Source organism: Corvus hawaiiensis, chromosome 6, assembly GCF_020740725.1.
Source record: "Corvus hawaiiensis isolate bCorHaw1 chromosome 6, bCorHaw1.pri.cur, whole genome shotgun sequence".
Lineage (NCBI taxonomy): Eukaryota > Metazoa > Chordata > Aves > Passeriformes > Corvidae > Corvus > Corvus hawaiiensis.
The window spans coordinates 46,457,202-46,469,161 of NC_063218.1; the positions used below are offsets into that span (position 1 = coordinate 46,457,202).

An 11,960-nucleotide genomic window follows, 5' to 3' on the forward strand; every position below is an offset into this window, starting at 1 on the left:
GAGAAAACAGGGTTTCAAAGTGAGAATAAACTCCAGACTGTATTTTGCAAAGTTTAGCGTAACCAGATGTTTGACCTCTCATTTACTACTTACTGTGTAGAATAGAAGGTATATGAAGAGGTTGCTCAGTTGTTTCATCCATTGACCCCATCTAAAATGCATCTTGATGTTGTTTATTGGTATAGGAAACTTGGAATTTCAATTTAGTTGGACTGAAGCAGTGTTTCTGCATGAACCAGTATGGAAAAAAAAAAAAAGATGGAGCTCTTTGGCACTTTTTGGCTGTCACCAAAGGGTGAGAAAAATTCAGCTAGATTAAAAGAGTCTTCATAGGAATACGTGTTTGAATCCAATCACCTGAACATGCCAGTGGTTTATGATGATGCTTTCAGAAATTCTGCTCTTGCAAAATCAGACTTTGTCTCTCTATTATTAAGAAAGGCCTTGCAGTGATTTTTGCAATTACACGCTTTTAATTCCCTCCTGTGGCATCCTTTTTGAAGATGATACAAGAGCTGTTTGGTCTACGTGGCTTCAGTCCACCATGCCACAGACTCCAATTTCTTCCTGTTTCTGGACAGAGTGATTTGTATTTTTTACAAAAACAGAGTTCTTAGTATTTTGTTACAGGTTTTAGAGGGAGAAGACTGCACATGGTCTCACAGGCATATTCATGTTTAAGCAGGCACACTTTCATATTCCCTTTCATTGCAGTCATGTCTTGGCAATCTGGCATATTCAAGGTGAGAAGCCACGTGGAGTTGTGTAACACAGGCTGAAATTTGGTCCCAAAGCACCTCCCTGCAGTTGTTAAAATAGAAGCCTGGTCTGTAATCATTTGGAAATAAGCCTGTCCAGCCTTGGAGGATGATCTTGAAGGAAGCTGTAGCTTCCACTAGGTTCTCCATCCTCCTCTTGGAGCAAAGGCAGTGGAATGTATGCAGGACTTTGGGTCGTTCTGAGGAATGAGTTTGCCTTGTGATTTTATCCCACTTGTCTCTTCCATTCAGCTGAGCCTGGAGCTGAAGCAAAATTTGAAGAACACCATGACCCAGAAGTACCGGAGGGAGGGAGAAGAGAGTGTTACCAGCGCAGTGGACAAACTGCAGCAGGAGGTGGGTGTCTCTGGAGGCAAAGAGAATTAATGCAACTGCAGGGCTGAAAAGGCATCTCTTGACATCCAACCTAGAGATATTTCTCCAGTATGCTGAGTGTATGTTCCGCTTGTTCTCATTCAAGACAGAGTTGGGTGAGGTGCAGGGCCTGAGCCATGCAACTGGCAGAATTGCATGGTGTGATCACTGAATTGCATGACCAGTAGCACTGGGGAAACAATATCTGAACTGCTCCCAGTGAACTGGAGCTGCCAAGTCACTCTGACAGCTGCTTCTACTTTCCCTGTTCAAAGCTTTGGAGAAATTGCTGACATTTTTCATTAAGCTTCTCAGTACTCTAGAGAGCAAGATGTAATGAAAGAAGATCTCTCCTGCCACTGTTGCTTGCTGCGCCTGGCTCAGGGGTGGTTCAGGTTAGGGCTGCCACAGTTCTGACAGGTTTTTCCACAGAAACAGCCCTTGTGCACAGGCACTTTCAAAGCACAGGGACTACTCTATGCATAGTGCCATAGCAGGTGCTTTTGTGATGGTAACTGGTAATTAAACTTAGCCTGTTGCCATCATTAACACGCAGTTATGAGCTGAGGCAGCTGCAGGTGCACTCTGGTTACAGTTCGTCCCAGCAGTAAACAAAAGTCACAGCTGCTGAAGGATGGATGAACTTGATATTTAATGGCAGTTTGGGGAGCTCTTAACACGAAAGTCGCTAATAATTATAAAAAAACCAAACCCATGAGATAGCTGTAGTGTCTGCAAAGGCGGGTGAAGCCCAGGGCTCGGTGTGGGAGGCTGGAGGGAGAAGAAGGTTGCAGTGCCTGCAGGCTCAGATTTGGCTCTCCGTGTGTGTACAGTTCAAGTGCTGTGGGAGCAACAACTACACGGACTGGGCCGACAGCCTGTGGATCAAATCTCCAGAGGCCAGTGGGAGGAAAGTCCCAGACAGCTGCTGTAAGACGATCACTGACCTGTGTGGCCGAAGAGACCATCCTTCCAACATCTACAAGGAGGTAAAGAGCAGAAAGGCTTCAGAGCCACCTGTCACAAAGTGTGTAAAGGAGGTGGGCAGGGAGTGATGAGGGTATTGTGTTATTACTGCCAACTGTCAGTAGGCTTCAAAGTCAGTAGCATTCCTTGGAATGTAGAATTCACTTCTTTAGCTGAGTGTTCAGCTCTGTAGACTGTTACTTAACAGGTAGATGTAGAGGAAAATAAATTATGTTTGTTACCACTGGGTACGTTAATGATGGGGGGAAGCAGGAGAGGTTGTTGGTTCTGGCAAGAGACTTGGATGCAAGTCCTGCATTTGACACAGCTTCCTGTGGTTGGAACTACTCTGTGAGGTGCAAATGGAGATACTTCTGGTCCTTGACTGACAGTTGCAAGGCAGAGGCAGATAGAGCCTGGCTTTCCAGGTTCACACCAAAACTCACTGATGTAATAAATAGCAGTGGGAAGAATTTTTTTACTCTTCAAAGGCTTCAGTTATGTTAAGAGTTCTTGGTACTGGATGCACTCAGCAGTATTTCCTTAGCCTTTTGGCCTCACAGGAGCAAACGTCCCCTCCAGGCAGGAGCTAGGCAGTGGGTGAGGGAATGTTTCTCCACATACCTGAGAGAAGAATGACACTCTGTGATGTGGCTGGTTCTTCTGCATTTCTCCTGCTCTACCAGCAGCCACCTTGGGTTTGTTCAGAGGTTCCTGGGCCAGTTGGTCCTGAGCAATACCAGCCATGATGCAGTTCACATCATCTGCGTAGCTTTTCCAGAGATATCAGGGGAAGAGATTGCTGACAGACACCACTTTTTGAAGTGCTGCTTTCAAGGGTCGCAAACATTGGATTAAAGTGAACAAGAAGTTAAAATGAAGCTGATTTTCCATGTCCCTCCTTTCACCCTGCAGAGTGGTTGCATTACGAAGCTGGAAAACTTCATTCAAGAGCATCTGAAAATTATCGGGGCAGTGGGCATCAGCATTGCTTGTGTGCAGGTAAAAAGGGCTCCGGGGACTTTTTGGGGTGCTGGGCAGAAGTTGAAGGAACCCCTGAGCTGAGGGATGGAAAAAAGATGTTTTATTGCTCTTCCCTGCCTGGCAAGGGGAAGTTGCCAGGTACTTCGGGGACTCGAGGATTCACCAGCTGCAAAGCAAAAGTCTTTGTGCCAGTGTGGTGAATTCGCTGCAGGTGACGGTGCTTACCCTGCGGGACCGGGGAAGTTGTGCTCCGGGGCCATGGGAGGCCACGGCTCGGCAGCCCGAGGAAGCCCTCCTGTGGCCGTGTCCCGTAACTGCCCGCCCCGCAGCCAGGACCTTCCCACCTGGGATCCTAAGGATTAGCTCGGGCCATCCAGAATTTTTCCTTCGGCTGTGCTATGTTGAAGAACAGCCCCGTGGGTCTGCGATGATTTGCAAGAGAGTGATGAAAAAAGGTGTAGAATGTGAATGTCTTGCATTCCCATTTTAAAAGGGGAAGGCACAGGATATTCTTTTTTCCCAATGCAGACATGTCTGGGACTTCCTCATCTTCCCCTTTGTTCTGGCAAGCAGCCACATTACACCCCAGGAAGCTACTGTGGTTAATTATGAGGATTAGCACAGATTGTTTTTTTCCTGCTGCCTATTGCAAGCTGGAGCGTGTTATCCCCAGGCAGGAGCTGGCTGACACTCCAGTGGGTCTGAACTGTCAGTTTGCAAGTTGCTGGCTCCACTGCATCCATTCTGTGGTTTTAATGTATTTCTTTCTTCCCTTTACACTGTAGATCTTTGGGATGATTTTCACCTGCTGCTTGTACAAGAGTTTAAAGTCAGAACCATATTAATAGCTGTGAGAGCTCTGTCGCTCCCCCTCTGCCACTTCCCTTAGCACCCGCCAACCTGACCACTCTCCGCCACCACCACCAAAGTGTCTGTAACCTGAGGACTTGGCTCTGTAATTGAATGCCTTTAGAACCATGCACTGCCTTACCTGCCCCTCTGGGGAAAGTCATCCTCCTTGTTGTGTACGAGGCAGCCGGGAGTTCAGCGGGTCCTCTTCAGTGTCAAGAAGCAAAAGAGCTGTGGATCTTCTGCTCGAAGCTTTAGCACAACAGTCCCTTGATATAACTACAAAGCAAGATTTATCCAAGGCCCTTTCCCTTGAGGCTTTTCCCGAGCCAACATGAAGCTCTCAGGATGCTCAGGATACAAGAATCATGGTTTGCTCTCCAGAGAAGTGGCTCTGCAGTACCAGGCATTGACTGTGAGGACAGATGATGGTTCTGAGCTGGAGCCAGAGCTGAGTTTCTCATACATGGAAGATTTCCCTCCCTCCTCCCGAGTGTGCGCCAATGTCCTAACACAGCTGTTGTCCACCAGAGAGGATGCCTGTCTGGTTACTTGGGCCAGGAGCTCCTTGCCCTGCTGATGGGGAGCACAACTTGGTGCAGCTGAAATGCAGTCGTGACACTCATGTTGCCAAGATGTTGTGGGTGCCTTAGGATTTCTCAGCAATTCTTCTTCCTCTTCCTTGAAGCCTTCTCCAACACAGTGCCATTAGGAGCCACAAGAGGCCTTCTGCTGCCCTGCAGTTCTGGAGCAAAGATGACGGACTGCCTTTTTGGGTCTAGTCTGTTTTATTGAGTGGTTCCCAGCATGAGTGAGAACTCTTACTTCCACCTCCCTGTCCCCTGATGAGGTTTGGTGAAGAACTGGTCTTTTTGTGGGGCTGCCATATCTTGCTACCCTTTGGCCTGTTCAGTTAGTGGAAATACCTTTTTCATCTGTTACATGTTGAGAGGTTCCCCTGGTTTGATTTTTCTAACTAAAACCTCCAGGTTTGCCTCCCTTGGGCAGGAAATGAATATATACCAATGTTTTATCAGCCTGCAAAGAGCTTGTTAGTCAGCTGAGGGTTTTCTGGCTTTGTCTGGAAGCTCACTTTACTGGTTACTGCCGAGAAGGTCAGGAGAGTCAGTTTCAACCAGTTTCCCCAGTGTACTTGGTAAATTGATAGTGCTGGGTAAGCTGTTTGCTGCTGAGGAATAGGTTTTAATTAAATCTTGTCTCTGCACTGGGGTGCTGGATACATATGGGACACAGACATTGCCATGGACTTGGTGCCAGCAGGATCTTAGCCTGAGTTCATGGGATCTTGCGTTCCTCTTGTCTTGTTCCCTCCTTCCTGGTATGCCTGTTACACTCATGAAGCAGCAGAAAAGGGAGTTTGGTGTTTCTGAGCAGTGAAGACAAGCTCAGACCTTCATAAATAAATTTCTTCCCTCTTCTGGCCTTTTAGTAGTGCTGGCTGAGCTCTGTCCCTCGCAGCAGACAGCCAACATAAGCAGAATCATCCAGACCAATCGTGGGGGTTTTGGTTCACAAAGCAGAAATCATGGACTGGAGCTAAAGGGCAACATGTTAAAATTCAGAGCAGGTCAATCTGAAACTCCTCCATTATCAGTCCTATGAAATAATCCTCAACTAATGCAGAAAGAGAGGTGGAGGAACTGAGGTGTATCCTTGGTTCCACAGCAGTAGGAAAGAGAGGAAAGAAATCTAAATGATTCTGTAATGATCTAAAGGAGAAACCTCTAAATTATTTCTTGTTTTATAGTAAAGTTCCTTAACAAGTATTGACTACTAGCTAAGAGGAAAATATTGAGCATGTTGCTTGAAGCAATATTTCTGATTTCTTAAGCATATCTTCATAGCTGCCTTTGCCCATTCCCTTCAAACACATTGTACAGGGTTGGGAGAGGCCAGGAAGAATGAGACATGAACAGTAAGTTGGCTTGTGCCCACTGAGTTGTTTTATATTTTTTCTCTGTGTAACAATATTCATTGCTTTTGTTTTTTTTTAACCCAGTTTAAGTTGCTGGCCAATAGAAAAATAAAGCTTAAGACTCTGTACTGACTGTGTGCAGCAAAATTGAAGGGCTACCATGAGCCAGGTGAGTTCTCTGGCTTGCTCAGATCCTGCTGCTGAGGAGCCGACTCCTCAAGAAGAAGATGAATGGAGGGAGGGAAGCTGTGGCAGAGTCTGCTTCGCATCCCTGCCCGTGCCAGCCTGGTTGTGGTGTGCTACTGTGGGGTGCTGCAGGCTGCTCCCCCTGAGAGCTGAGGGTGCAGAACCTCAGGGGTTGCTTGAGGTCACAGGGGTTACTTGAGGTCATTGGAGTACCTGGGAAGGGTTACCTGAGGTCATTTGGGGTTACTTGAGGTCACTGGAGACCCTGGTAGGGGTTACTTGAGGTCATTGTAGTCCCTGAGAGGGGTTACTTGAGGTCACAGGGGTTGCTTAAGTCTCTTTTAATTGATCGCAGGATCAAATGAGGGCACAGGGGTTACTTGAGGTCAATTGAGGCTCTGATGATTGATCAAGGTGTCAAATGAGAACACAGGGGTTAATTATTATGAGCTGGGGCCAAATGAGAAGGGGCACTTTGGTGTAATGGGTCAAACACTGCCAGTGCAGTCCAGGGGAGCCCAAGGCCTCAGTGTCACCCAGTGGCCTGCAGTGTCACCCATCATTTGCTCTCTGTCCTGTCAGGGTTGTGATAGGTGTGCTTATTAGCTCTATTGATATTTATTATTAATTAGCATTATTAGTTTATTTTATTAGTGTTTATTACAATCTCCTGCAAGAATTAGCATCTATAGTATTGGTATTAGCTATTAACACAATTATCAAAAGTTGTACTGCTGGGATCTCTTAAATTCTATTTACAGTATTACCTTTTAGGATCCAATAGTAGAATCACCTATTGCAACCTAAAACTATGATTATTTATTAGAATAAATAGTAGATTTATTAGTATTGGTAGTTATTAGTGTATTATTAGCTGTCACAGGGGTATAAATGTGTCCTGTTGGAACCTCCATGGGATTATGGAATACTTGTCCCACCTTCTGCATCCCATGCAGCCGCAGTCTGTGCACGCAGGTGTGGGCACCCAGCACTGCTCCAGGGTCTGTGGAGGTGTTAGGTCATAGGTTGGACTTGATGATCTCAAAGGTCTTTTCCAGCCTAGTTCATTCTAAGATTCTTTGTCACATGGGCTACTCTTCTTTGTCACAGGCCGAGTGCCCAGGCAGGCAGCACAGGGCCTTTACCTTCCCTTCTCCGTGCTGCCCAGCTGCCGTCCGTGAGCATCGGTCAGGTCTGCTTCAGCAGACCAGCTGGGGCTGGAACTGGCTCAGGGCTCTGCTGTTCCCACTTACCGAAGGCGCTGGAAGTCTTCCATCCCCACCCTTCGGGATGCAGGGGTGGGAATGCCCCGTGACGCGTTCCGCGCCGGCGGTGTCCCCGCCCGCAGTGCGGAGCGCGGCCGCGCGGTGGCGATGGGAACACGCGGTGTCCCAGCCCCGGGGAATCCCGCACGGGAAGGGAACGCCGCTCCTTCCAGCCCCAGAAACGGGCCTGGTTCTCAGGCTGCAGCACCGCAAGACAGGCTGACAGCGTGACCGGGCCTGCACCCGGCTCTGAGCAGGGATTTCTGCCAAAAACACCCGCAAGCGTGTTTGCCTGCGCAGGGCAGACAGGCCCGGCTGGCTCGGGAGTGGTGAGCTGGTGCCCCGCTGCTGGACTGCTGTTCATTCCTGGGATGCATTGGGTAAGACAGGAATGTGACTGTGTACATTTATGAGACCTCCTCCCAAGCCCCGTTTGCAAGAGAAGTGAGTTGAAGGTGGAATACAAACCGAGAAGGAAGGGCTGTCCTGTTCCCCTCTCTGTCCTTAGGAGTGCAGTGTGGCCACAGCCACTCTTTCCCAACCCCAGAGGGAAATTAGCACCCCTTCTGCCAGACTGTCATGGCGTGGTGTCTGAAGTCTGAGCGCAGAGTCTCTGAGCTTGAAGATACTGCTTAAAAGCGATTTCTCTTTCTCTTTGGAAGGGCTTCTGCAGTATTCATGATCAAGGTGCAATTGCCATCTTACAGCATCCCGCAGCCTCAGGTCTCATCCCTCTCTCTCGAGACAGGAGCACAGGCTTGTCTCCCTTTGAACATGGAGATTTCAGCTGTGCATAGCCCTTTGCAGCAGTTAGCACAGCCCGGGGTCTGCTCTCCTGGGGTGGCCATGTGGTCAGCACAATTTGCTTAGGAATAAAGGGGAAAACAGCTGTAGTGGAAGCAGTTTCTGCAAGGGTCCAGCTTTGGGCAGTCACTCTGTTCCTGCAGTTTCAAACAAGACAAGAATTTTATGCTCCCCTGCAAGGCTGCTTCTAACCCCAAACCAGTACAGACATGCCCTTTCTTCTGCTGTTTAACTGGGGGGAATTTTCCCCCTAGGGAGGCTTTGGTGTCCCTTTCTTTTGCCTTCAGTGGCAGCTGTAATGTTTTCCTGATGGGCTGGGACTGAGCACTGCTGCAGCAGTGGAGAGAAAGTCGAGGCTCAGGCAGTGATACTCTCCTCCCTGGTGAGATAGGACAAATACCGCCTGCTTGGGAAATGGCAAGGGGAATGCTCTCTCCTTTCCTGCCAGTGGCACCGCCCAGCAGGCCACAGAGGCGACGGGGAGCAGATTCATGTGGTGCCTTCAAAGATGACAAATTCCTTGTGGGGAGGGAGCATAATGCTCTCAAACGAGCTGTAATCCCATGAGCAGCAAGGATGCTGATGCCCCCCAAATGCATTCAGTGACTCATTCCAGCATCGCTCCAAGTTCCCCGTTCTGGGGTTCTGAAGTGCTCTTACGCCCTGCAAAGGAGGCTGCTCCTCCTGCGTTCCGGCTGCCTGCATTAACAGAAAGGAAGCTGCACGTGCCAAGCCCATCAGGATCAGCAGCTTTTCCTCTCCTGATTGCGGCTCCTCTCTGCAGAAAGGGAGCTGCTGAGCATAACGCTTTTCCAGGCTTCATTCTTCTGGGTAGTGAACTATCTTGCTGACAAGAGAAGAGCACTTTGTACCCACATGGAGTGTAGGGAGAGCCCCGTGCCCTGGCAGGGCCTGATCCTGCCACGGGCTGCTGTCTCCCCGCATTGGGACAGAAACAGCCAACCCTGCCCCCCTGCGGTCCCAGATGTGACTTTGACTGTCACACGTGTCCCTGGCAGCCATGGGGGGAGCATGAGGGCCACACCGAGCCCCTTGCACCCCTGGGGTCAGAGACAACCAAAGCAGGCACTACACCGGCGTGCAGACGTGTGGGGGGATGCTTTGCAGCTTTGACCATATGTGTGTGTATGTACATCTGTAGATCTCCTGCCATGCTGGAGGATTTCCACTGCCTGCAGGAGCCTTTACAGGTGAGGTTTATATTTCTTACTTTGCTCAGAAAGGCTGGAACCTCTTTACCCCAGAAGTCTGACACCACAAAAATGTGCTTGATCCTTCCAGAGTCATGGTTCCCCTCTCCCTTCTCTCCAGTTCCTGGGCAAGCTTCCTGTTTAATGACCTTTTTACCCTCCCCCAAGCAGTCTTTAGTGACTAATTGCTTTCCCATGTTGTTTTACATGCTTTGATTCCTTGCTGCCCATTTTGGGATGCAGAATTGAGCAATGATGACCTGAAATGTGAGGCACCAGGCTCAGGTTTTGGGACTTCGCTGCTATCTTCACTCCTGGAGGATGTCAGCTGAGTTCCCCCCAGACTGAAATAACAGCTAATAGTACTACAAAATGACATCTGAAGGCATGTTCCTCCACAGCCAGCTCTTGTGGTTCTTCTCTTGTGTGTTATTCCTCTGTTATATACTGAGCATCATCAGGACCTATTTTATATTTACCTAAATTAAATCTTGTCCCATTTAAATGTGCCCAATTCTCTAAGATATCCCAAGCTAATTCACATATTGTGCTTGTGTTTTCCATCCCTCTTCCATCATCGTTCCACAAACATGATCAATATTATAATTTATTTCCTTTTCCTCCTCCCTCCTTCTCCCACTGCCCTTTTTCAGATTTTTAATAGCAGCCAGTTAAAGGCTGACGTGCTCTTTCCTCTGCTGAATGCCTCGTGCTCTGTGGATGGGCTCATGAATGATTCAGTTGTTTAGGCTCTAGCTGGCAGTTGTGGCAGGATTACTCAAAAGAAACATTTGAGGTTTGTCTACAGTTCCAGATTGACAAATCCTGAACCCCAAAAGAGGGAGCCCTAAATCATGGAACAGCAAAGAAAGTTGCATTTGTATTAAATACATTTTTCACGTGTATTTTACAGTTCACTTACCACAGGTAATGTCATGGGATCAGGCTATTAAAATCACAGTTCCAGCAAACGTGGGCTCTTGGCCTCTTTTATACCAAAAAACCAACTCTGCCTTCAGGGAGCAAACTGAATTTAAACAAATGTGGGTGAGAAGAGGCAGCATTTCACAAGCAGAGCGATGGGTTGGCGGGGATGTGGTTAAGGCTCTGACTGGAATACAGGAGTTGTGTCCCCAGTTTGCCTGGAGGTTTGAGGAGACCTCTTGTACCAGGGTTTTTTGGCAGAGCTCATGACCCCTTTGGGGAAGTGAGCAGCTACTCAGATGTTACTGGTGCTGGATGGGAGTGGAGGAGCAGACAGCAGTGCAGGAAAAGTCCCTCCTGCACTTCCTGAGTGAGAGCTGAGCTCCTTCTCACCCTTGAGCCCCCCACCAGGGCCTGCTCAGCACAATGGACAAATTAATTACTAACAGTGTTTCCTTTTCCTTGTCCTCTTTGATTGAAACTTCCTTTCAGTGCCGGTTGAAGCTGTGCCAAGCTCTGCGGAGCGTCAGTCGCAGCTGCACCTCTTCAGCTCCGCCTGTAATGTACGTAACAATAAAAATACTGCTCCAAAGGAGTTACGACCCCACAAAACTGCTGAACTCTGGTGGCACTTCTAAAACCAGCAATAGGAAATGCACATCACTGGTGTCAACTGCAGCTTCTGGTTTAGAATCAGTCATTTTTTCTGGTTTCTCATAGCCTGGAGCTTTGAGTAAACTTGATTCTGCTCTTGCAGGCAGAGGTTTCTGGAATGTGAATGCAAATAGCTTCTGCTCTCCATGCACTGCTACTCTTGTTTCACTGCTCTAGGATTCAGAGTCCTTCTCAGAGACAGGGTCCAAGGATGCTGCTTGTCTCCCTGAGGGGGACCAGGCACTGCCAGCCTGTGGGTTAGCTGTTAGCAGGAACTAGGCTGGAGCAGAGAGGCAGTTTGGGGTTTGGGCAGAGGGAGACAGTTCCTGCTTCACCTGCTTACAGCCAGTTCAGGGGAACAAGTTCACCATTCTGGTCCAGTTTTTAATACCATTTTTCCCCAGGAAAGGGTCCTGGGGGAGGCAGCAAGCCACAGCCCCCTCAGGTGTTCCCACCTGCCCCACACACAGACCCTGCAGGTAGGGCAGCCTGGCTGACATCACCTTCTGGGCAGGGGTCAGAAACAATGGGCTGTAATTAAGGCAGTTATGGTTTGAATCAGGCACAGTTGAACTAATGGCTTTTTTTCCAGTCTATATCCTGGATAACCTAAAAGCCAAGCTCTGAGGTTACTTTTGGGGGTTGTAGGAGGCAAATGTTCACCCCTTGTTCCTCCAGCTAATTAATCCTGTTCCCAGTTCTGCTAGATGGGGCAGGAGATGCCTCTGCTTGCTCTTAATGAAGTTGGTTGGTGCCTGAGAGTTATTTGAAGGCTTGAAGCTGCTCCCCAGCATCTCTTTGCAGGGCTGGGTCTTCCCTTCTGCTCCTCTAGTCCAAGTGAGGGTCTCTGGCACCAACCATATGGTGGGAGATGGGGAACCACCATCCTTCCCAGCCACTGGGGTCTTGCCCCCTGGGCCAGCCTGCAGGATAAGGTCTGTGCTGAGAGAGGCTGGGAAGCCCAGCAGGCTTAATTTGGGGCTGCTGTTTGCAGCACTGACAAAGCTGAGGCATCACCTGCAAGTGAGGCCAACCTTAGGCCTGGTGC

The 11,960-nt window shown here is 48.7% G+C and overlaps 1 protein-coding gene across 5 annotated transcripts in view; it reads left to right on the forward strand.

The window, feature by feature from the left end:
* Nucleotides 1-10,305, forward strand: part of CD151 (CD151 molecule (Raph blood group)) — a 36,063-nt gene extending 25,758 nt beyond the window's left edge. For 4 of the 5 annotated variants that reach the window (XM_048308146.1, XM_048308145.1, XM_048308148.1 and 1 more), the window contains 4 exons: nucleotides 1,011-1,115; nucleotides 1,967-2,122; nucleotides 3,015-3,101; nucleotides 3,869-10,305. In XM_048308146.1, coding sequence (XP_048164103.1) covers nucleotides 1,011-1,115; nucleotides 1,967-2,122; nucleotides 3,015-3,101; nucleotides 3,869-3,928 — 408 coding nt within the window. In that variant the 3' untranslated portion in view covers nucleotides 3,929-10,305. The remainder of the gene's footprint in view (nucleotides 1-1,010; nucleotides 1,116-1,966; nucleotides 2,123-3,014; nucleotides 3,102-3,868) is intronic. The other variant, XR_007204495.1, reaches the window with a different exon arrangement.
* Nucleotides 10,306-11,960: the final 1,655 nt, after the last annotated feature.